At 44.0% G+C, this 23,743-nt stretch overlaps 1 protein-coding gene across 1 annotated transcript in view; it reads right to left on the reverse strand.

Annotated features, from left to right (window-relative positions):
• TM9SF2 (transmembrane 9 superfamily member 2) overlaps positions 1 to 23,743 on the reverse strand; it is a 496,116-nt gene that overhangs the window by 148,992 nt on the left and 323,381 nt on the right. The window contains exons 10-11 of the mRNA XM_033948899.1: positions 5,845 to 5,977; positions 3,784 to 3,903 (exon numbers count right to left, since the gene is read on the reverse strand). Of these exons, the coding sequence (XP_033804790.1) occupies positions 3,784 to 3,903; positions 5,845 to 5,977 (253 nt within the window). The remainder of the gene's footprint in view (positions 1 to 3,783; positions 3,904 to 5,844; positions 5,978 to 23,743) is intronic.

Consider the following 23,743-nt stretch of genomic DNA (forward strand, 5'->3'; position numbering starts at 1 on the left):
ACCAATGGATGCGCACTGGGACGGGAAGAGGTGAGGAGATGCAGCCAGCACCCTGCAAGACACCACAGTCTCCTAAGGGCACCCAAAAGCCTGCGCTTGACCCCTGCTTAACAGTAGGTGAGACAACTTCAAGAACAGCTCTGAGCTCCAGAGAAAACTATGCCGGCTGGCTAACAGGTACAAAGTCTGTGTATTCTCAGAGCAAGCAGAGCTGAAAAAATGCTCCAAGAACTAGAATCCCCCAAAAAAGGGATGAAAAAATACACCAAAATAAAATAATAAAATGGGGAGAGCAAAACAAACACTCCTGCAGGCATGTGTGCCGAAGAAAAGAACTGTAGGTGGAGCTAAGGAGCCCAGTGAAGTACAGCAGAGGCAAGAGGAAAAACCCAGAGTGGATTTCTTCTGAAGATGCATGCAGCTATGGGGATATTACCCATCTGCCTAGAATGTCTCACCTATTGCACTGGAAAGGATGTTCAGAATTATCAGGAAAGGCTTAGAAAACAAAGATGAAAATGTTATGATGTCCTATGTGCAATTCTGGTTGTCGTATCTGAAAAAATTGTAGCAGAATTAGAAAACATACAAAGAAGGGCAATGGAAATGATAAAAGCGATGGGATGACTTCCCTATGAGGAAAGGCTAAAGCAGCTAAGGCTCTTCAGCTTGGAGAAGAGGCGGCCCAGGGGGATATCGAGGAAATACAGGACTTCCCAACCAGATGGGCAGAGTTTAGCAAAGAAGTGTTAGACCAAATAGCACCATTCCAAACATATAAAAAGAAAGAAAGAAAACTAAATAAATGGTTCGACTCTGAACTACTAGCTCTAAAACAGGAACTTAGAAAACTAGAAAGAACCTGGCAAAAAAACAAACAAAGAAGAAGATAAAGCACACTGGAAACTAAAAATGAAAAACTACAAAACTCTTATTAGAGAAAAATGAACGAAACATTACACACAAGAGATAGGGACACCCAAAACAAATAGCAAAAAACTTTTCAAGCTGGTAAACAGTCTAACTGACACTACCCAAATCTTACTACAGGAAAATGAATGCAAACCCTCAGCAGAAACCCTGGCCACCTTCTTCAATAACAAAATCTTAGAGGTAAGAGCGACCATACCCCCACCTGCATCCAATTTCGAATCACAAATCAGACCCCTCGGAAAATAATCCAGAGTAGACATGATCTGGAACCACTTCAAACCTCCTGATTGGCACCAATTTCTTACCCTATTTAATAAATATACTAAATCGAATTGCCTCCTAGACGTATGTCACTCCAAGACCCTGAAAACAGCCACACTAGATTTTAAAAAGGACCTATTCAATTGGATAACAACCACTCTCATGGAGGGAACATTCCATGAGGAAATGGGACATATACTAATCATACCCATCTCAAAAGATCAAAAAGTCTCTATAGCTTTGAAAACCAACTACAGACCCATAGCAAGCATCCCCGTATTTACCAAGATACTTGAAGGATTGGTCAACGTGGAGCTAGTGAAATACCTAGACAAATTCAACATACTAAACGAACACCAATCAGGATTCAGGAAAACTTTAGCACTGAGACAGTCCTAGCCTCGATCCTGAATCACCTATACGGCCTATTCAGCAAAGGAACAAGTGCCCTTATTCTACAACTAGACTTCAGCAGTGCTTTTGACCTAGTTGATCACGAAATAATGATACACTGCCTAGATGCGATAGGAATCATGGGAAAAGCAAGAAACTGGATACAGAGCTTCCTAACAAAGAGATCATACCGAGTGGTTAGTGGTGGGATATACTCAAGCTCCTGGAGAAACCCCTCGGGAGTGCCACAGGGCTCACCACTTTCACCCACACTGTTCAACATTTACATATCATCCCTAGGGCACTTATTGCAAAGACTAAATTTGAACTACCGGTACTACATATATGCAGATGACATTTCCATTTTAGTCCCAGTGGACAGCATTACAACCAAAACCTCAAAATACATTTCTCATATCATGACCGAAATAGAACACTGGACAATCAACTTCAAACTGAAACTTAACACAGAAAAAACAAAAATCTTCCTTGCAAGCCCAACGGATAAAATTACCAACACAACGTTATGTATAAAAGACCACGATTACCCGATTACTAATACAATAAAAATACTGGAGTCACATTGGACACACACCTGACAATGGTCGAACACATGAATATGGTGGTAAAAAAATGTTTCTTGATATTATGGAAATTAAAAACCATCAAAAAATACTTTGACCCATTATCGTTCAGATTACTAGTGCAATCACTAGTGCTTTCTACTCTGGACTATTGTAATATCATTTATATGGGTATACCTAAAAAAACAGTGAGAAAACTCAGAATTATTCAGAACACAGTGGTCAGCTTGATATTTGGATTAAAAAAGTGCGACCATGTCACCCCCTACTACAAATTACTGCACTGGCTGTCAGTAGAGGCACAAATAATTTTCAAGTTCTCCTGCACATGTTTCAAACTAATTTGAGGACTAACTCCCATGTACTTGCTACCTCACTTCATATTCTACAGCCCTATCAGACAAACCAGAAACCGCTATCTTTTTGCATACCCAAGCATTACCAATTGTAAATACAAAACTTTTCTGGATAGAACTTTCGCATACCAAGCAAACAAACAACAACACTGGCTAGACAACTACATTAATAAAGCTAGACTGACCTACAACGCTTTTAGAAAACTCATAAAAACTGCCTTATTCGACAAATATATCACCTAAATAATTTCCTCACCGAACACTTCTCTCTTTTCTCATTCCCTTTCCCCCCCCACCCCCACCCCTCTGACATCCTAATCAAACCGTATTTTGCAATTCGGGACATATCTTCTAATATGCCCCTCTGAAAACTCCTAAACTGTATATTGTAATTTTTCGATGTATGTTTGTAATTCGCGACCTTTTCCTAACAGGTCCTCTCGAAAATATTCTAGCGTACTGTACACTTTATACTTTCGCATTCTTAAAGTTGATGTACTCTGTATTTCCTCTAACTATCTGCATATTTTAACTCCCTGAATGTCCAGCTCTCTTGAATGTAAACCGCCTAGAAGTCGCAAGATTGTGGCGGTATAGAAAAATAAAGTTATTATTATTATTATATGATAGAGATCTATAAAATACTGAGTGGAGTGGAAAGGGTAGATGTGAATTGCTTGTTTATTCTTTCCAAAAATATTAGGACTAGTAGATTTAAATCAGACCAGAGAAAATATTTCTTCACACATTCAATTAAACTCTGGAATTCGTTGCCGGAGAATGTGGTAAAATCAGTTAGTTTAGCAAGATTTGGATAATTTTCTAAATGAGAAGTCCATAGATCATTACTGAGTATGACCTGGGAAGTCCACTGCTTATTTCTAGAATAAGCAACATAAAATCTGTTTTACTGCTTGGGATCTGGCTAGGTACTTGGCACCTGTGTTGGCCACTGTTGGAAACAGGATGCTGGGCTTGATGGACCTTAGGTCTGTCCCAATATGGTAATTATTATGTTCTTATGCTTCAGCTCAAAAAAACAGAGAAATGACTTTACTTCTAAGGCAGTATGGAGGTAATCTGCCCACAGCAACAATTACAACCTTAACCATCTGGGCACCTTGGATGGGCCATTTTGTTTTTTTTCTACTGATATTCCCTTTGACATTAAAAGAAGAGTCTGGAAAAAAATACTGTTGTGACAATTTAACTTAAATGAATAATAAATCTTATCAACTTAAATATCTTTGACTTACATTTATAGAATCTGGCAGCAGCATAACCTGCTGGAGTTCCAAGCAGCACCCACAAGACAACAGCACAAGTCATTAAAGCTCCTCTGTTAGCAGGAGACAAAAATCCAAGACAAGCAAAAACTACAAAAAGAAAAAAAACACAACCATCCTTAATTTTACTACTTCAATCAGATTAAGCAAAACAAATAAACATTTTTTAAAATGCTACTAAATACATACAGTCATGAAAAAATTAGGACACCCCATGATATATTCCGTTCTTTCTTAAGAAATGTTCACATAGCAATGTCAAATCTTTTTTATTTAGCTCTGGAAAAGAAGGTGATGTAATTGCAGGTAAATAAAAATTTCCTTGATTTATTCATGAAACAAAAGATATCCACAAAAATGTGTATTCTAACTGAGGAATAAATTAGGACACCCCCACATATCCTCCCACTTAAAGTGACTCTAATCACACACAGGTGTTATCACATCAAATGCACGTGATTAGAACATCGTTATTCAGCATTTTGAAGGAGGCTTGCCCTACTTAAACCTCAGACATTTAGTTTAGTGTGCTCATCACTGCTGCAGTGAGAGTGAACACCATGGTGAGATCAAAAGAGCGGTCCAATGCGTTCAGAAAGAATATTATAGCAGCTTAAAATTCTGGTAAGGGATTCAAAAAGAGCTTGAAAGAATTTGACATTAGCCATTCCACAGTATGCAAAATAGTGTACAAGTGGAGGACTTTCCAACCAACTGCCAACATGCCCAGGTCTGGCCGTCCAAGCAAGCTGACTCCCAGAGCAGACCGCAAGATGCTAAAACAAGTCTCCAAAAACCCTAAAATGTCATCATGGGACCTACAGCAGGCTCTTGCTACTGTTGATGTGAAAATGCATGCCTCTACAATCAGAAATTTTAGTTAATGGATACACACATCCAGGTAGGTAGGGAGGGGTGGGGGGGTGGGGTAGGGTAATTTGTTTCAAATTAATTGTAAGTACGCAAGTTCTGTATTTTATATTTTTGATTGTATATTTGTTGCACTTCTTGATATGCCTTGAAAATCAATAAAGAATTAAAAAAAAAAAAAAGAGACTGCACAATTTAACTTACATGAAAGGCGTGCAAGAAGGAAACCTTTGCTCTCTAAGAGAATCGAGGCCAGACTAAAGTTGGCCAGAGAGAACGTAGACAAACACAAGGACTTCTGGAATAGTGTTCAATGGACAGATAAATCTAAAATTGAATTATTTGAACACCAGAATAGAGGACATGTTTGGCGTTCCAGGAAAAGAACCTCATGCCATCTGTGAAGCATGAAGGTGGAAGCATCATGCTTTGGGGATACTTTGCTGCAGCATGACTTGGCCAGCTCACCATCATAGAATCCACCATGAATTCTACCGTGTATCTGAGGAAAGCGGAAGCGGAACTGGACCCTGCAACACAACAATGACCCAAAACATACCAGTAAGTCCACCAAAGACTGGTTGAAAACTAAGAAATGGAGAGTCCTGGAGTAGCAGAGTCAAAGCCCTGATCTTATTCCCACTGAGATGCTGTGAGGTGATTTGAAATGGACTGTACATACAATAAACCCCTCAAACATCTCACAGCTGAAAGAATTCTGCATTGATGAGTGGGCCAAACTTTCCTCAGACCGATGGCTACAAGAAGCATCTCACTGCAGTTATTTCAGCCAAAGGGGGTAATACCCTTGCTATTAGTGTGTCCTTACTTATTCCTCAGTTAGAATACACATTTTTGTGGATATCTTTTGTTTCATGAGTAAATCAAGAAAAATTTTTGTTGTTTACCTGCAATTACATCACTTTCTCTTCCAGAGATTAAAAAAAAAAAAATGATTTGACACTGATATGTGAACATTTCTTAAGAAAGAACTGAATATTTCATGGGGTGTCCTAATTTTTTCACATGACACTATATCTACAGCATGTATCTGAATAACTGATTTGAAATTAAACTGTCAATATCACACATAATAATTTAAGAAATTAATAATTTTTTTCCTTCCATCATTGACTCATTTGATTTCTACAGGATACTTACACAGAGTGACAAAAGTCATGATTAGGATCTGAGTGCCAGAACCTAAGAAAACAGACAGCAGCATTCCTTTTCTTGGAGGCCTGAATATATCACCATGAACAAGTTTCCAACCAAATTCTTCTTGTGCATCTTCCTAAAAATAAAGTTTCACAAGTTATAATTTGACAAGATTTATTGCACATAAGAACATAAGGACATAAGAATAGCCTTACTGGGTCAGACCAATGGTCCATAAAGCCCAGTAGCCCTTTCTCACAGTGGCCAATCCAGGTCACTAGTACCTGGCCAGAATCCAAGGAGTTGCAATATTCCATGCTACCGATCCAAGACAAGCAGTGGCTCCGATCCAAGACAAGCAGTGGCTTTCTCAATAACAGACTATGTGCTTTTCCTCCAGGAACTTGTCCAAACCTTTCTTAAAACCAGCTACGCTATCCGCTCTTACCACAACCTCTGGCAATGCGTTCCAGAGCTTAACTATTCTCTGAGTGAAAAAAAATGTCATATTGGTTTTAAAAGTATTTCCCTGTAACTTCATCGAGTGTCCCCTAGTCTTTGTAATTTCTGACGGAGTAAAAAATCGATCCACTTGTACCTGTTCTACTCCACTTAGGATTTTGTAGATTTCAATCATACAAGGGTCATTTCATAAATAATGCATACTATTTTTTTTAAATTTACATGTTATATTTTTTTTTCAAGTATTTCTTTACAATCCTTATATATAGTCTCCCTGCTTTGCAATGACCGAGTCCCAACATCCGGGAAGCTTCATTATTCTATCCAAGACACAGTTTTTGTTCAGTTGCCGAATGGCTCGGGTACTGGCAGAAGAAAGCTCGAAGTCTGGTGGACTCATGTCTGGACAATAGGGAGCATGAGGTAACACCTCCCAGACATATTCACATAGTTTTTCAATGATGAGTAGAGAGCTCCATCTTCCCCATGACCAAAAAAATTTTGAGAAGTTCAATCAAAAGTCAAACAAATGATGACTTTTTGCGTATGATCATGAAGGCTTCATCACAGACACTAAGTTCCATGTGGAAGAAGTGTCACAGCAGTGTATTATCGTGATTTTTTGCAAAAAATCAGAAAAATGCACAAAACCCGACCTCAGTTGCTTTTGGCTGGGCCACGCATTCTTCACAACAACGTTCACCCGCACATAAGGAATGTTGTCATTGAAAAACTACACGAATACAGCTGAGAAGTGTTACTTCATGCTCCCTACAGTCTAGATACGAGTCCACCAGACTTTGACCTTTTAACAAAGTTGAAACAACCTATGCGTGGACATCGTTTTGCATCTCTGGAAGAGCTTTCTTCTGCCGTTACCTGAGCCATTCAGCAACTAACAAAAACAGTGTCTTGGATGGAATAATGAAGCTTCCCGGAAGTTGGGACTCAGTCATTGCAAAGCAGGGACACTATATTGAAAGATTATAAAGAAATACAGTACTTGAAAAAAATAAATAAAACATGTAAATTAAAAAAAATAGTATGCATTATTTATGAAATGACCCTCATATCTCTCCTCAGCCATCTCTTTTCCAAGCTGAAGAGCCCTAACCTTTTTAGTCTTTCCTCATATGAGGAGTTCCATCCTCATTATCATCTTAGTCGCTCTTCTTTGAACCTTTTCTAGCATCACTATATCTTTCTTGAGATAAGGAGACCAGAATAGAGAGCTGCACGGGAACGGGGACGACGGGGATCCCGCAGGTTCCCCCTTCGGGACACGGGGATCCAGTGGGGACGCCCCCTAGGGTCACGGGGATCCCGTGGGGATGCCTCCGAGGGTCGTGGGGTTCCTGCAGGGTTGGATGCGAGGCTCGTCTTCTCCCTTCCTGCCCTGCCGCAGCACACAGCCGATCGGAACGGAAGTCTTCCACGATGTCAGTGCTGACGTCGGAGGGAGGGCTTAAGCAAAGCCCTCCCTCCCTCTGACATCTGCGCTGACATCGGGAAGACTTCCGTTCCGATCGGCTGTGTGCTGCGATCGGCAGTGGCGTACCAAGAGGGGGCAGGGAGGGCAGTCCACCCCGGGTGCAGCCATGGGGGGGGTGCACAGCCGGCCAGGTCCCCTTACCTGTGTGGCGCTTCCTCCAACCGACCGACAACAGGCCCGGTCCGACAAACCTCCCTGCCCTGTAGCCACGAATCTAAATTACTTTCTTACAGCAGCTTCCATAAGGTAATTTAGATTTGCGGCTACAGGGCAGAGAGGTTTGTCGGACCAGGCCTGTTCTGTTGTCAGTCGGGCGGGGAAGCACCACAAAGGTAAGGGGCAGGGAGGGAGAAAGGGAGGAAAGGTGGAGTGGAGAGGAAAAGACGCTTAAGGTAAAACTGATGGGGGAGAAGGACGCTGAAAGCACTGGGGAAGACAAAGGGGTGGAGAAGGACGCTGAAAGGACATGGGGAAGATGGGGGGGAGGAGGATGCTGAAAGGACATGGGGAAGACAGAGGGGGGGAGAAGGACGTTGAAAGCACATGGAGAAGACAGGGGGGGGGAGAAGGACGCTGAAAGGACATGGGGAAGACAGAAGGGGGAGAAGGACGCTGACAAGACATGGGGAAGACAGAGGGGGGGAGAAGGACGCTGACAAGACATGGAGAAGATGGGGGGGAGAAGGACGCTGAAAGGAAATGGGGAAGAGAGAGTGGGGAGAAGACGCTGGCAGGTAAGAAGACAGAGATGTTAGACTATGGGGGGAGTGGATGGAAGAAGATGGGTGCCAGACCAATTTGGAAGGGAGGAGAAAGGGAGAGGCACAGTAACAGAGCAAATGGAAGACGCAGAGAGAAGAGAGATAGTGGATGGAAGGAATTGAATGAGAACATGAAGAAAGCAGATACCAGGCAACAAAGGTAGGAAAAAATTCTATTTCTTTTTTTTTTTTTTTTGCTTTATGATAAAGTAGTATATTAGTTGTGTTGATAAAAATTTATAAACATTAGAGGCTCTGGTAGAAACCCGTTTACAAAGTATGTATTTTTTCCAATTAATATTTCCAAATTAATAAAGTCTTTTTGCTTATTTGTAAATGGGTTTCTACCAGAGCCTTTAATTCAGTAGCATAATTAAATGAAATAACTATTTCTGTAATTTATAGGGATGGGTGGGGACGGAGGGGATTCCTCGCAGGGACGGGTGGGGACAGAGGGATTCCTCACGGGGACGGGTGGGATTTCTGTCCCTGCACAACTCTCTAGACCAGAACTGACGCAGTACTCCAGATGAGGTTGCACCATGGAGCAATACATGGGCATTATAACATTCTTAGTCTTGTTAACCATCCCATTTTTAATCATTCCTAGCATCCTGTTTGCTTTTTTTGGCCTCCGCCACACATTGGGCGGAAGGTTTCATTGTAACCTTGTACTAACATCAGACCTGATATGCAGTACATTCACACAAAATAAAATTAGGGTAAAAATAACTATTTTCAAAAAGACATCCAAGTAAGAATAGGGACGTAAATGTCACAATATGCCAAACAGATGTTCATCTCGCATGCATTTTTGAACAAGATAGAGATTTCCTGCCCTCAACTGCTTCTTGTACTGAAGAGGTGCTGAGTGAGGATCTGCTAAGGGGAAGAAAAACTTTTCTGCTAGCATTCAAACTTGGAAAAGGTAAAATTTAGGCTTCAGTAGGTTATTTCATTGTCCTTTTCTTTTTTAGTTCAGTACTCTGCTTTTACAGCTAAGTTAGTTTAGGCAATAGTGTAAGCTTTAGAGTCTCTGTTAGGGTTTTTATATAAAAAGTGTTTTAGTCTAGATTAGTATTTTTGTTGCATTTCAGAGCATAAGATAAAATCAGACTAGGGCAAAATTAAGAGTTGAGGAACCTGCTCTCTTGGTACATGTGGGTACCAATGACATAGGAAGGTTCTAGAAGCCAAATTTAGACTCTTAGGTAAGAAGTTAAAATCTAGAACCTCCAGGGTAGCGTTTTCAGAAATGCTGCCTGTTTCACATGCAGGTTGCAAAAGACAGGCAGAGTTCCAGAGTCTCAATGTGTGGATGAGGCGATGGTGCAGGGAGGAGGGTTAAGAACTGGGCGACATACTGGAGAAGGGGAAGCCTATTCCATAAAGATGGGCTCCACCTTAACCAGGGTGGGACCGGGCCTGCTGGTGTCAACATTTAAAAAGGTGATAGAGCAGCTTTTAAACTAGAATCTGGGGGGAAGACGACAGTTGCTCAAAAGAGCATGGTTCGGAATACGTTATCTTTAAAAGACATCACCATAATAATAATAATAACAGTTTATATATCGCAGGACCATGAAGTTCTATGTGGTTTACAATGATTAGAAATGTTACAGATTGAATGAATAAACAAAGTTACAGATTGAATGAATAAACAAAGTACAGATTTAGCGACAGGTGGTTCTTGCGCTTGGTTGTTAAGGACTAAGATTGAATAGGTTGGTTTCCTAAGTATTTCAGGAATAGATGTGTTTTCAGGCGTTTCCTGAATTCTTGAATTCTTGATGTGCGAGAAGATGTTGATGATGACTTTTAAATTTACAACCTCTAACTGGTAGAGAAACGAAGTTCAGGTGTGAGCTTCGCTTGTGTCTGTTGGTTGAGAAAGAGAAAAGGTCTGTTATATATTTAGGAGCTAAGCCATAGAGTACCTTGAAGCAAAAACAACCAAACTTGAATTTCACACGTGCCTCCATCGGTAGCCAGTGTAAAAGTCGATAAGAAGGTGTCACATGATCAAACTTCTTCAGTCCACAAAGTAGTCTAACTGCTGTATTTTGAACTAGTTGCAATCGCCGCATGTACTTCTGGGAGAGTGCCAAGTAGGTGATGTTACAATAATCGAGTTGACTCAGAATAAGGGATTGTACTAGAATTCAAAATGATGAGGCATTGAAGTAAGCTCTGATGGACCGAAGTTTCCAGAGGGTGTGAAAGATTTTTCTGATCAAGGAGTCTACCTGGTCTTTCATGGTCAGGTTCTGGTCCAGTGTTACATCCAATATCTTCATAGTGGGTTGAATTGGATAACTAAGGTTGTTGATGCACATTGGTGCTTTAGTGTCAAGTGGGTATGGCGCTGCTACGAAAAATTTTGTTTTCTCTGAGTTTAGTTTTAGTCTGAATTCGGTCATCCATTGCTCCATCCGATTTAATACTTCTGTTGCTTTGGGGGTGACTTCTGAGACAGAATTGGTGAATGGGATAATTATCGTGAAGTCGTCAGCGTAGCTAAATAGTTTTATCCCCAGCTGGGATAGTTGTGCACCCAATGAGGACATGTAAACATTGAAGAGCAAAGGGGATAGCGGTGATCCTTGTGGCACGCCAGATGGATTGCTCCATGTGTCTGAGAGATCGTGATTGAAATGTGCGTGATATAAGGAAACCTCGAAACCAGTTCAGTACTTCTCCTCTGATTCCAATTGCGTCTAGGCGTTGTAACAGTTTTCCATGGTCCACCAAGTCAAAAGCGGAACTCATGTCAAATTGCATGATTAGGGCGTTGAGACCCTTACTGAACAAGTAGTGCAAATTGTTCAGAATGGCTGTAATTACTGTTTCAGTGCTAAATAGAGGCCTAAAACCGGATTGAGTTTTGTGCAGGAGGGAGAATTGATCAAAGTATTCCATTAGTTGGGTGTGTACCAATCCTTCCATGATTTTTACCATAAATGGAATAGATGCTACAGGTCTATAGTTGGTTATTGATGTTACTGGTTCTTTACAAATTTTTGGGATTGGGGTTATTATAATATGACCATTGTTGGTGAGGAAATTTCCATTGTATAGGTTATTGGTTAGATAATTCAATAGGGATAATTTAAAGCCTAATGGAGCTGCTTTCATAATCTCTGGGGGACATGAGTCCAAGACACAGTATGAATTAGAGTATTTGTTATATAATTTGAGACAGAGCATCCCGATAGTGAGATTGCAATACAGGCCACAGTAGACCAGGTTTTCTCAAATACAGAGCAGGCTGATTTTAAAGATTGCAAATTATCTATGCTGAGCAAATTGTAACTAGATATGACAAACACTGTTTGAAATGTCTGTATGCAAATGCCAGAAGCCTAAGAAACAAGATGGGAGAGTTAGAATATATTGCACTATATGAAAAGATATATAAAATAGGCATCTCTGAAACCTGGTGGAAGGAAGATAGCCAATGGGATACTACTGTCATACCAGGTTACAAATTATATCGTAGTGATAGGGTGTATCGAATCGGTGGAGATGTAGCGTTATATGTTAAGGAGGCTTCCTTGTGACAACCTGTAACACATTCTGAGCTCTTTGGGGGAAATGGATGAAAACGAAACGGAATAAATGGATAGTATTCAATTCTGATGAATCAGAGAAGCTCAAACAAATTTCTGAAATGCTGGAATATGTAATGGGTCAATTAGACAAACTAAACAGTAGCAAATTGCCTGGATCGGATGTTATACATCCCAGAGTGATGATAGAATTGAAAAATGAACTTGCAGAGCTATTGCTAGAATCTGTAATTTTTCCTTAAAATTCAGCATAGCTTCGGAAGACTAGATGTTGGCAACGTGCCTGCAAGTTTTAAAAAGGGTTCCAGAGGTGAACCAGGAATTATAGACCTGTGAGTTTGCCATTGGTGCCGGGCAAAATGGTAGAACAAAATGACATAACATACGCATAAGCATGGATTAATGAGAGAAGGCCAGCATGGATTTAGTCAAGGGAAATCTTCCCTCATCATTGCATTTCTTTGAAGGGTTGAATGAATATGTGGATAAAGGTGAATTGGTTGATATTGTGTATTTGGATTTTCAAAAGGCATTTGACAAAGCACCTCATGAAAGACTTCTGAGGCAATTATAAAGTCATCGGATAGGAGGTAAGAACTGGTTGAAAGACAAAACAGAGCGTACGTTTAAATGGTCAATATTCTCAATGGAGAAGAGTATATAGTGGGATTCACCAGGGGAATATGCTGGGACCACTGCTTTTTAAAATATTTATCAATGATCTAGAGATGGGAATAACTAGCGAGATAATTAAATTTGCTGATGACACTATGCTGTTAAAAGTTATTAAATTGTAAGAGGATTGTGAAAAATTGCAAGAAAACTTTAGGAGACTGGACGTCAAAATGGTGGATGACGTTTAATGTGAGCAAGTGCAAAGTGATGCATGTGGGAAAGAGTAAACCTTACTATAGCTACATGATGCAGGGTTCCACGTTAGAAGTCAGTGTTGAGGATACATTGAAACCTTAGGCTTAATATGCAGTGGCGGCTAAGAAAGGAAATAGAATGTTCCGAATTATAAGGAATAGACTGGAAAACAAAGATGAAAATGTTATAATGCCCTTGTATTGCATTCAATGAAGCTACTAAGTAGTTGATTTAAAACAAACTAGATAATATATTTCTTTATATAATGTGCAATTAAACTCTGGAATTCATTGCTAGAAAACGTGGTGAAATCTGTTAGCTTAGCAGGATTTTAAAAAGCTTTAGATAATTTTCTAAGAGAGAAATCCATAGGCCATTATTGAAGTGGCTTAGGGAAATCCACTACTTATTCCTAGGAGAAGCAGCATAAAATCTGTTTTATACTTGGGATCTAGCTAGATACTTGACTCCTGGGTTAGCTACTGTTGGAAACAGGATACTGGGCTTGATGGACCTTCATTCTGTCCCAGTATGGCAATCTTATGTTATTTTCATACGGAGCAGTACTGAGACCTTGCAACACGAGCAGGAGCCAGCAGTAGAAGAAACGAGCAAGGAGCAGAGAGAGAGAGAGAGAGAAAGAGAGCCAGCAGTAGGGAGAAAAGAGCAGGGAGAGAGAAAGAGAGGAAAAGCAGAGAGAGATCCAGGGGCAGTGGCAAGAGTAAGCTCCGCCCGGAGGAGTCATCACCCGAGCCCCCCTTAAAAGGGTAGGAGCCAACGGCTGACTAAAGGCAAGAGCCAGAAGTAGGAGAAACGAGCAAGGAGCAGAGAGAGAGAGAAAGAGAGTCAGCAGTAGGGAGAAAAGAGCAGGGAGCAGAGACAGAGAAAGAGAGGAAAAGCAGAGAGAGATCCAGGGGCAGCGGCGAGAGTAAGTTCCGCATCGGAGGAGTCATCATCTGAGCTCCCCCTTAAAAGGGGAGGAGCCAACAGCGCGCAGCAAGGCAAGCGGCAAAGGCGCTCACCTTAGCAAGAGCGCCTTTGTGAAGGGCCTCAAGAAGGGCAGAGTTACGACACCCAAGGACACCAAGGAAGGGCAATCAAGGTAAGGAAGCCAACAAACAACCAAACAAGTGCACATACATATGTAACAGCAGGACACATTCAAACTGCTATCCTAAGTTTAGGAACACCAACCAACACAGAACACCACAACACTAGTCGACACTAGACAAATGCGGCACATTAGGAATGAATACAGGGAAAAACATATAACTAGGGAATAAGGAAGTAACAAGCAGCAGGCACAGAAGAACACACACTCACACAAGCAAAAAGGAACCAGTGAAATAAAAGAGTGCACTCCAAAAAGGCGGACATCAATGGAAGCAGAGGGAATTCAGAAGATGAGCTTTCCAGTGTTCTGCACAGTCTGTCATATGTATGACTACCTCCCCTCGGGGAGGCAGTCATATGTATGCGGTCAGGAGCTGAAAAGCTTGAAGAGGGAAGACAGGCAACTGAACAGTGGAGGACTTTATGAGAGGGAGGCACATTGAGGAAGAAGTCAGAGAACTCGAGGAATTCATTGAGGAGGCCTACAGGAAGAGGGTGGAAGAACACAAACATCAGAGGAAAGATGAAGACACACCAACATGGAAGGGAGAACAAGTGGAAGATGACTCCAAGGAGATACCCGCTAGAGAATGACACGGGGAGCGATCCCCGCAGGCAGCTGCGGCGTGGCTGCGGGTTATGGAGACTCCAAAGCCAAATCGCCGCAGACACGGGGACAAAAGTTTTCACCGCCCGCAAAAACGGTGAAAAGATTTGTCCCCGCAGGCCAATGTACCCCCTTCTAGGAACCGCTATTTACCTGTGTTTCACCGTGTTCGTGACCGGGTGTTTGATGTCTCCGCCATGTTGTCTGTCTCCTCCAACTCTCGATCCAACTTGCACGTTGCCGCATTGACTCCGCCCCCCAATATACTGGCTCATTTGTCAGATCAACCCTTCCTGCCAATAGAACCCGCCCCCCCCCCCGATCGCCGGCAGGAAGGTGCTCAGCCCTTCATGCCGACAGAACCAGCCCTCCCCAACGATCGCGGCAGGAGGGTACCCATCCCCTCCTGCCTACCCCAACAGCCCCCCCGATGATCGCTGGTAGGAGGGTGCCCAACCCCTCCTGCCGGCCCCCCCAACGGCCCCCTATATCGCCAATAGGAGGGTGCCCAACCCCTCCTGCTGGACCCCCCCCCCCCAACGAACCCTCCCACCCCGGAACCCCCTTAGTCTTACTTTCCAAGTTGGACCGGACAGCTCCTCGCTCATCTGGCCAGCAGGCCTGCCTCCGTCCAAATGAGGCGGGCCCGCCCCTCCCCTCCCCTGCCTAACCCACAGGATCCTAGGGCCTGATTGGCCCAAGCACCTAAGGCCCCTCCTATAGCGGGAGTGGCTTTAGGTGCCTAGACCAATCAGGCCCTAGGATCCTGTGGGTTGGGCAGGGTAGGGGCGGGCCCGCCTCATTTGGACGGAGGCAAGCCTGCTGGCCATACGTGTGAGGAGCCGTCCGGTCCAACTTGGAAAGTAAGACTAAGGGGGTTCCGGGGTGGGAGGGTTCGTTGGGGGGGGTCCAGCAGGAGGGGTTGGGTACCCTCCTATTGGCGATATAGGGGGCCGTTGGGGGGGCCGGCAGGAGGGGTTGGGCACCCTCCTAACAGTGATCATAGGGGGGCTGTTGGGGAGCTGGCAGGAGGGGTTGGATATCCTCCTGCTGCGATCGTCGGGGGGGCTCCAGCAGGAGGGGTTGGGTACCCTCCTGCCGGCGATCTTAGGGGAGGACCGGCAGGAGGGGTTGGGTACCCTCCTATTGGCGATATAGGGGGCCGTTGGGGGGGCCGGCAGGAGGGGTTGGGCACCCTCCTACCAGTGATCATAGGGGGGCTGTTGGGGAGCTGGCAGGAGGGGTTGGATATCCTCCTGCTGCGATCGTCGGGGGGGCTCCAGCAGGAGGGGTTGGGTACCCTCCTGCCGGCGATCTTAGGGGAGGCCATTCGGAGGACCGGCAGGAGGGGTTGGGTACCCTTCTGCTGCGATTGTCGGGAGGGCCGTTGGGGGGGTCTACAGGAGGGGTTGGGTGCCCTCCTGCCGTGATCGCTGGGGGAGGGGAGACTTGCAGCCGTAGCCGCGGTCACTATGCTAATCACGGCAGGGAGATCTTTGCCGCGATTAGGTACAGCGGCCGCGTCTACTTACCATGTAGGCTAACATTGTAAGCATTAAAAGTACATGTCGTGTTTGTTTTTGTATAGTTATTAACTAATATTTAACTAAGTTTTAAAGTTTTAAAGTTTTAAAGAATGTTTCCTTTATACGTAAATAAAGAAAAGTATTTAAAATCGTACCCGTTTGAGGCTTTTATATATGCAGCGGTGACGGTGACGGGGCGGTGAATGGGGTTGCAGTGGCGGTGACGGGGCGGTGAATGGGGTGGCAGTGGCGGTGACGGGGCGGTGAAGGGAATGGCGGTGACGGGGCGGTGCAGAGGATGGTGAGACGGGGACGGGGCGGTGACGGGGACCAATTTTTTCACCGTGTCATTCTCTAATACCCACAGAAGAATCCCGCAGGAAGGAGAGGAATGGTCTAATCAATGCCCAAAAGAAGCAGCTAAGCACACCGAGGACATAGAAGAAGAAGCAGCGAAGCACTCTGAGGACATAGACCTGCGACCGGAGTGAAAACTGAAGAAGGGAAAGTCTGCGATCCTAGTGGGAGACTCAATCATTAGGCAAGTAGACAGTCACATAGCAGGTGGGAGAGAGGATCGACTGGTGACCTGCCTCCCAGGAGTGAGAACAAAGGACATTGTGGACAAAATTGGAAAGATCCTAGAAGGAGCAGAGACGGAAGAGACTACAGTGATGATCCACATCTGGACAAATGATGTCAGCGGAGGGACTACAGTAGAAGTGCACTGATAGAACAGTTCAAGATTCTGGGAAGGAAGTTGAAGATGAGGACTCAGAAGATAGCGTTTTCAGAGATCCTACCGTACCGAGGGCAGATGTGAAGAGGCAGACGGAACTACAATCAATAAATGCATGGATGAGGAACTGGACAACGTTTTGGGGCAAGAGCAAGCTCTTCAGGAGAGATGGACTGCACTTGAGTGCGGCGGAACTACACTTCTAGCAAACAACATCAGGAGAGGAATATAACAGGCTTTAAACTAAGAAGAAGGGGAAAGCCGACAGTCGACCAAGAGTTGACATTTTGGAAGAAGGTATCCTGTGAAGATACTAAGTGGGAAAAATGTTGAGAAGAAATAATGGGCAAAACACAGGAGTTCACTGATCCAGAAGAGGAGGATAAGAGGATAGTAGCACAGGAAAAGAAAATAAAGATAAAAGCACAGAGAAAGGAAACGAAGACAAAAAAAATACCAGGACTTAAATTGCATATACAATAATGCAAGGAGCCTAAGGAACAAAATGGGGGAATTAGAAGTCATGGCCAAAATTGAGAACCTAGACATCATTGGGGTCTCCGAAACATGGTGGAATGAAGAAAACAAATGGGATAAAGCACTGCCGGGGTACAAACTCTATTGCGAGGACAAGATAGGTCAGAAAGGAGGAGGAATAGCCCTACACATAAAAGAAAGCATACACTCGACCAGAGTGGACACAGCTGCGACGACCAACAAATTGGAATCGCTTTGGGTTAATATACTGGGAAAGAAAGGGCTGGAGATAAAGATGGGCCTCTACTATCGTCCATCTGGGCAAACCGAAGCTACCGATGAGGAAATGGAAGCCGAGATGAAACAAGAATGCAAATGCGGTAACACGATTATTATGGGAGACTTCAACTGGAATCTTGGAAATTCAAAATTCGCCAGGGAGACCGAATTCCTGGAGGCTATACAGGACTGCTTCATGGATCAGCTTGTCAGAGAACCGACGAGAGGGAATGCCACTCTGGATCTAATCCTTAATGGGCTAAGAGGACCTGCAAAGGAAGTGGAAGTAGTGGAACCATTGGGAAACAGCGATCACAATATGATCAAGTTCAAAGTTGAAGTAGGAATACCGAAGGGAAAGAGAACCACAGCGACAACCTTTAACTTCAAGAAAGGAAACTACGAAGCGATGAGGGTAATGGTAAGGAAGAAACTTAGGAACAGCTCAAAGAAATGGCAGAATGTAGAGCAAGCCTGGTCTTTATTCAAGGACACGGTAAGCGAGGCGCAAAATCTGTATATCTCCAGATTCAGAAAAGGGTGCAAAAAGAGCCGAATAGAAGACCCGGCATGGATAACTAAAGAAGTGAGAAAAGTGATAGGTGATAAGAATTCATTCAAGAAATGGAAAAAGGGCAAAACCGATGAGAACTGGAAAGAGCACAGGAAGTATCAAAAAGAATGTCACCTTGTGGTTAGAAAAGCAAAAAGAAAATATGAAGAGAAGCTAGCCAGGGAAGCACGAAATTTCAAACCGTTCTTCAGATATGTTAGGGAAAGCAGCCGGCTAGGGAGGAGGTGGGACTGCTGGATGACGGAGATAGGAAGGGAGTGGTGAAGGAGGAGAAAGAAGTGGCAGAAAGACTAAATGTGTTCTTTTCGTCAGTATTTACAAAAGAGGACATATCCAACATACTGGAACCTGAACAAATCTTCAAGGGAGACCAAGCAGAAAAATTAACATCCATGGAAGTAAGCCTTGAAGACATACGCAGGCAGATAGAAAAATTAAAAACTGACAAATCACTGGGCCTGGACGGAATCCACCCTAGGGTACTGAAAGAACTAAAGGAGGAAATAGTGGAACTACTACAGCAAGTCTGTAATCTATCCTTGAAAATAGGCGTAATCCCGGAAGATTGGAAGATAGCCAATGTTAAGCCCATCTTTATAAAGGGATCAAGAGGTGACCTGGGGAACTACAGACCGGTAAGTCTGACCTCGGTTCTGGGGAAAATGGCGGAAGCACTGATAAAAGATAGCATCGAGGAGCATCTAGAAAGGAATAAACATGAAAACAAGCCAACATGGCTTCTGCAAGGGAAAATCGTGCCTAACGAACTTATTGCACTTCTTCGAAGGAATTAACAAATGGATAGACAAAGGGGACCCCATAGACATCGTACACTTAGACTTTCAAAAAGCCTTTGACAAGGTACCCCATGAATGCCTACTTCGGAAACTGAAGAACAATGGGGTGGAAGGAGACGTACACAAATGGATCAGGAACTGGTTGATGGGTAGGAAGCAGAGGGTAGGAGTGAAGGGCCACTACTCGGACTGGAGGAGGGTCACAAGTGGTGTTCTGCAGGGGTCGCTGCTTGGACCGCTGCTATTCAATGTATTTATAAATGATCTAGAAAGAGGGACGAAGTGCGAAGTAATAAAATTTGCAGCCGACACCAAACTATTTAATGGAGCTAGGACTAAAGAGGACTGTGAAGATTTACAAAGGGACCTGAACAAACTAGGGGATTGGGCAACGAGATGGCAGATGAAGTTCAATGTAGAGAAATGTAAAGTCTTGCATGTAGGAAACAGAAACCCGAGGTACAACTACACGATGGGAGGGCTGATAATGGGTGAAAGTAGCCTAGAAAAGGAATTAGGGGTACTGGTAGACAAGACAATGAAACCATCAGCCCAGTGCTCAGCGGCATCTAAAAAGGCGAACAGAATGCTAGGTATCATCAAGAAAGGCATTACAACCAGAACGAAGGAAGTTATCTTGCCGTTGTATCAGGCGATGATGCGTCTGAATCTGGAGTACTGCGTCCAATATTGGTCGCCGTACCTTAAGAAGGACATGGCGATACTCGAGAGGGTTCAGAAAAGAGCAACGAGATTGATAAAAGGTATGGAAAACCTTTCCTATACTGAAAGATTGGAGAAACTGGGGCTCTTTTCCCTGGAAAAGCGGAAGCTTAGAGGGGACATGATAGAGACTTAAGATCATGAAGGGCATAGAGAAAGTGGAGAGGGACAGATTCTTCAAATCTTCGAAGACTACAAGAACGAGAAGGCATTCGAATAAATTAAAAGGGGACAGATTCAGCACCAATGCTAGGAAGTTCTTCTTCAGCCAGAGGGTGATGGACACCTGGAATGCACTTCCAGAGGGTGTGGTAGGACAGAGTATGGGTTTCAAGAAAGGATTATATATTTTCCTGAAGGAAAAGGGGATTGAAGGGTATGGATAGAGGATTAATATGCAGGTCCTGGATCTGATGGGCCGCCGTGTGAGCGGGCTGCCGGGCATGATGGACTTCTGGTCTGACCCAGCAGAGGCACTGCTTATGTTCTTATGTAAGATTCTATGAAGGGAAAGGGGAATGCACTGGAGGGCACAACCGGAAAGCCCCTTTAATGAACCAGGTGACATCTGGGTGAGAGACCAAGGATCCTTGTTCCCCTTGAGCTTGCAAATAGGAAATCCCTGCTACCAGGAGTACTGAAATCAGAGCTTGCAAAGGATCTACATCAGGGGTGTCCAACCCGCGGCCCCGTGAAGTGTTTTGTGTGGCCCTGCTCACGCTCGAGGGTGATGCGGTGTTTTCCTCTGCCGCCCCCGGGTGTTTACCATCTTGCCGGCTCCCTCCTCCGTCTTGCTGCAGCGTTTGCGCAAAGCCGTGAGCAGTAGATCCTATGTGCCTCTTGCGGCTGATCTGGAAGCGTTCCATTTGATGTCAGAGATGGGAAGAGGAAGGTATTCGTGGTGTTAAGACTTTTTCAGGGATTTCTCGAAGAGTATAGATACTTGAAGGGAGAACTGTTGGAAAGAGAAAGAAAGCAATGGTGGACTTGGGGAAGGGACGCAGGGAGGGGGAGAGATGAGATGGGGGGCAGTTGGGAAGAGAAAGGGAAAGAAGTTGGACCTGGGGATGGGAGGGTGGGAGAAATGTTAGGCCTGTGGATGGAATGCAGAGAGATGCATCTCTTTTTTTTCTCCATTTCATTGTTCAGCATCAAAGGGGGAGAGAAGAAGAAAAACAGGAAAGAGAGGGAGCAAAATGTTGGACCATGGAGATAGAGGAGGAGAGATTGAACCATGGAAGGACAGGAGGGAAGAGAGCAGGGATAAGATGATGCTAGGGGATGGAAAGAAAGGGACAGGGAGTTATAGCCTGACCAGTGGAGAGAGGGAGGAGGATTCTGAAAGTGGTGAGCCATGTGGATGAGGTCAAAATGGAGATGACAAGATGAGAGAAAGAGAGCAGTGAGCATAGTGGTAGAAATGTGGTAATGGGGAGTAGATAGAAGGGAATAGGAGGCTGGGAAAGGAGTGAGATGGAAAATGGGAGAGCTAGAGACAGAGAAGATGGAGAATTGAGAGATAGCTGAACATTTAAAAAGAAGAAGGGTGAGCAAGAAGGCAAGATTTGAGTAGACAGGCAGAAAAGAAAAAGTTAAGAAAGCTGAAAGGGAAAAATCAATACGTTGGCGACAGGCATAAGAAGGAAATGGAACGAGAGAAGAGGAGAAAAAAATGGACAGCAGACACTGGAAAGAGAATTAGTTGAAGATAGAAAAAAAGCAGAAAGAGAAACTGGAACCAAGATGATGGAAAAACAAAACATCCAGACAACAAGGTAGAAAAAATGGTTTTATTTTGAATTTATTAACTGGAATATGTTAGCTTTGGGATATGTGCATCACAATTATTTTTGTATTCAGTGGCTTAGTCATATACAGCTGATTTGGGGGAGGGACTGGAGCCCAAAATTAGTGGATGGGCATCAAAGTTTCTCCATGTCTGAGTGCAATTTATAAATACTTGAGCTAGTGGGGATTCCCAAGCCCTGCCAACTGAAGACATCTTTCTCCAGTCTAGCAACTCAAAATCTTCAAGCTTTGCAGCCAATGGCAATATTCTCAAGCTGATCCTGTTTCATGCATGCATGAAAGCCAAAGGGGGGGGCAGGGAGGAGGGAAGGCAGCAGCTCTGCAATATTGCTTCCAGCTGCGGAACTTGGGAAGTTGGAGGGGGAGGAGGTGGCTGTCAGTTGGTGAGGCTTAGGGATCCCTACTAGCTACAGCAGGGGAGATATTCATTTTGAGGGAGCCTAAGCTCAAAGTAGGAGGCCCAAAAAAGCAGTAATATTTACCCTGATTAAATGATCCTCCACATGCGCTGCTGAGAGCTGATTCAGCATCCCTGCTCTGATGAGGCTCACCTCTAAAGAGGCTCACTGTAGCTGTAATAGAAGTGAATGGGAGAACCAGGAGCGCGCATCCCTGCTCATTAGAATGGGGATGCGGAAGCCTGTGGCTGCTCCCATTGCCAGTGGTTTACGTGGCGGATCACTCAGTCAGGGTAAGTATTACTACTTTTTTGGGTTCCTCTCCAGTGTCCCTTTAATGAATGTTTATTATTAGATACATACATCTTCTATATTAGTGATTGCAAATTTAGGACCTGCTCAACCTTTTTTTGGCTCATTCGCTAGTGTTAGTGTTTGTGCGGTCCCAGAAAAAAAATTTTTTCTGCCAATGCAGCCCAGGGAAGCCAAAAGTTTGGACACCCCTGCTCTATATCCTTCAATGCACACCAGCACTGAAAGGACTTTCAGGCGTTAACATAGGCTGCCATCATGGATGGCTTCTTTGTTCTGAGCAACATGATAATGACCATGTCTGAATAACTTGTATGTCAGGTCTGCCCACTCATGAGCCATGCCGTAAGCCCAAAGTGCTCCAGATCTTTGATGGGTACCAGAAGTCTGAGGCCTTCATCCCTCTGGAGCTGAACTAGGTCCACATACCATGGTCTGCGAGGCCAATCAGGCATCATTATGACTACTAAGTTGGGATGCGTCAAAATCCTGTGAATGACTTGATTGAGCATGGGCCAAGGGGGAAACATGTACAAAAGCTCATTCTCTGGCTACGGTTGGGCTAATGAGTCCAACCCTTGTTTCTAAGCTCTGCTTTTTGGCTGTAAAAATGAGGATTCTTGGCATTCATTGCCGATGCTATCAGATCCATTTGTGGAGGTCCGCACTGCTGACCTATGGTGTTGAACGCCTGTGGAGACAAGAGACCATTCCCCCGGGTCAAGAGTCTTCTGAATGAGAAAGTCGACCTGCACAACTTCCACTCCTGACAAGTGCACGGCCAAAAGAACTTGCAAGGGAGTCTCTGCCCACCAGAAGAGAAGTTGAGCTTCTAGATGCAACGAGGCGCTTCTGGCTGTTTTGCCTGCTGATGTACACTACCACTGTTGCATTGTCTGAGAAGACTGACTGTCTTGCCCTCTAGAGACTTCTCCAGTGCCTGAAGTGCTAGACAAGTTTCAAATTTATTAAAATTTATTATACCATCTATAGTAACTTCTAGGCAGTTTACAATAATAAAATTATTTTAAAAACCATTAAGACTTATACGACGGTCAGACAGAACATCGCTTGCATTAAATGGCAAGATGGCGGTGGCACAAGTCGCATAGAGAGGTTCCTGCTGCGCCAGCGAATTTAAATACATGCCTTCCTCGAGCGCTACTTTTCTTTTTCTTTTCTTTTATCCTTTTTAAAACCGAAGCATGAAGAACTCCCCGCACTACCGCTGTCTGTCTACTGCTCCAGCCTCCCAACCCGGCCACCAGGAATAGGGCCCACATGTACGCCGAACACCGAATCAAACAACTGGAGGAGCCGTGCGTGCTGGGACTGCAAGGCACGCGTCCCGAATCTAAAAGTAAAACCTCACCGCCGCAGGGGGAGCCTCGAGT

This window comes from Geotrypetes seraphini, chromosome 6, assembly GCF_902459505.1.
Source record: "Geotrypetes seraphini chromosome 6, aGeoSer1.1, whole genome shotgun sequence".
Lineage (NCBI taxonomy): Eukaryota > Metazoa > Chordata > Amphibia > Gymnophiona > Dermophiidae > Geotrypetes > Geotrypetes seraphini.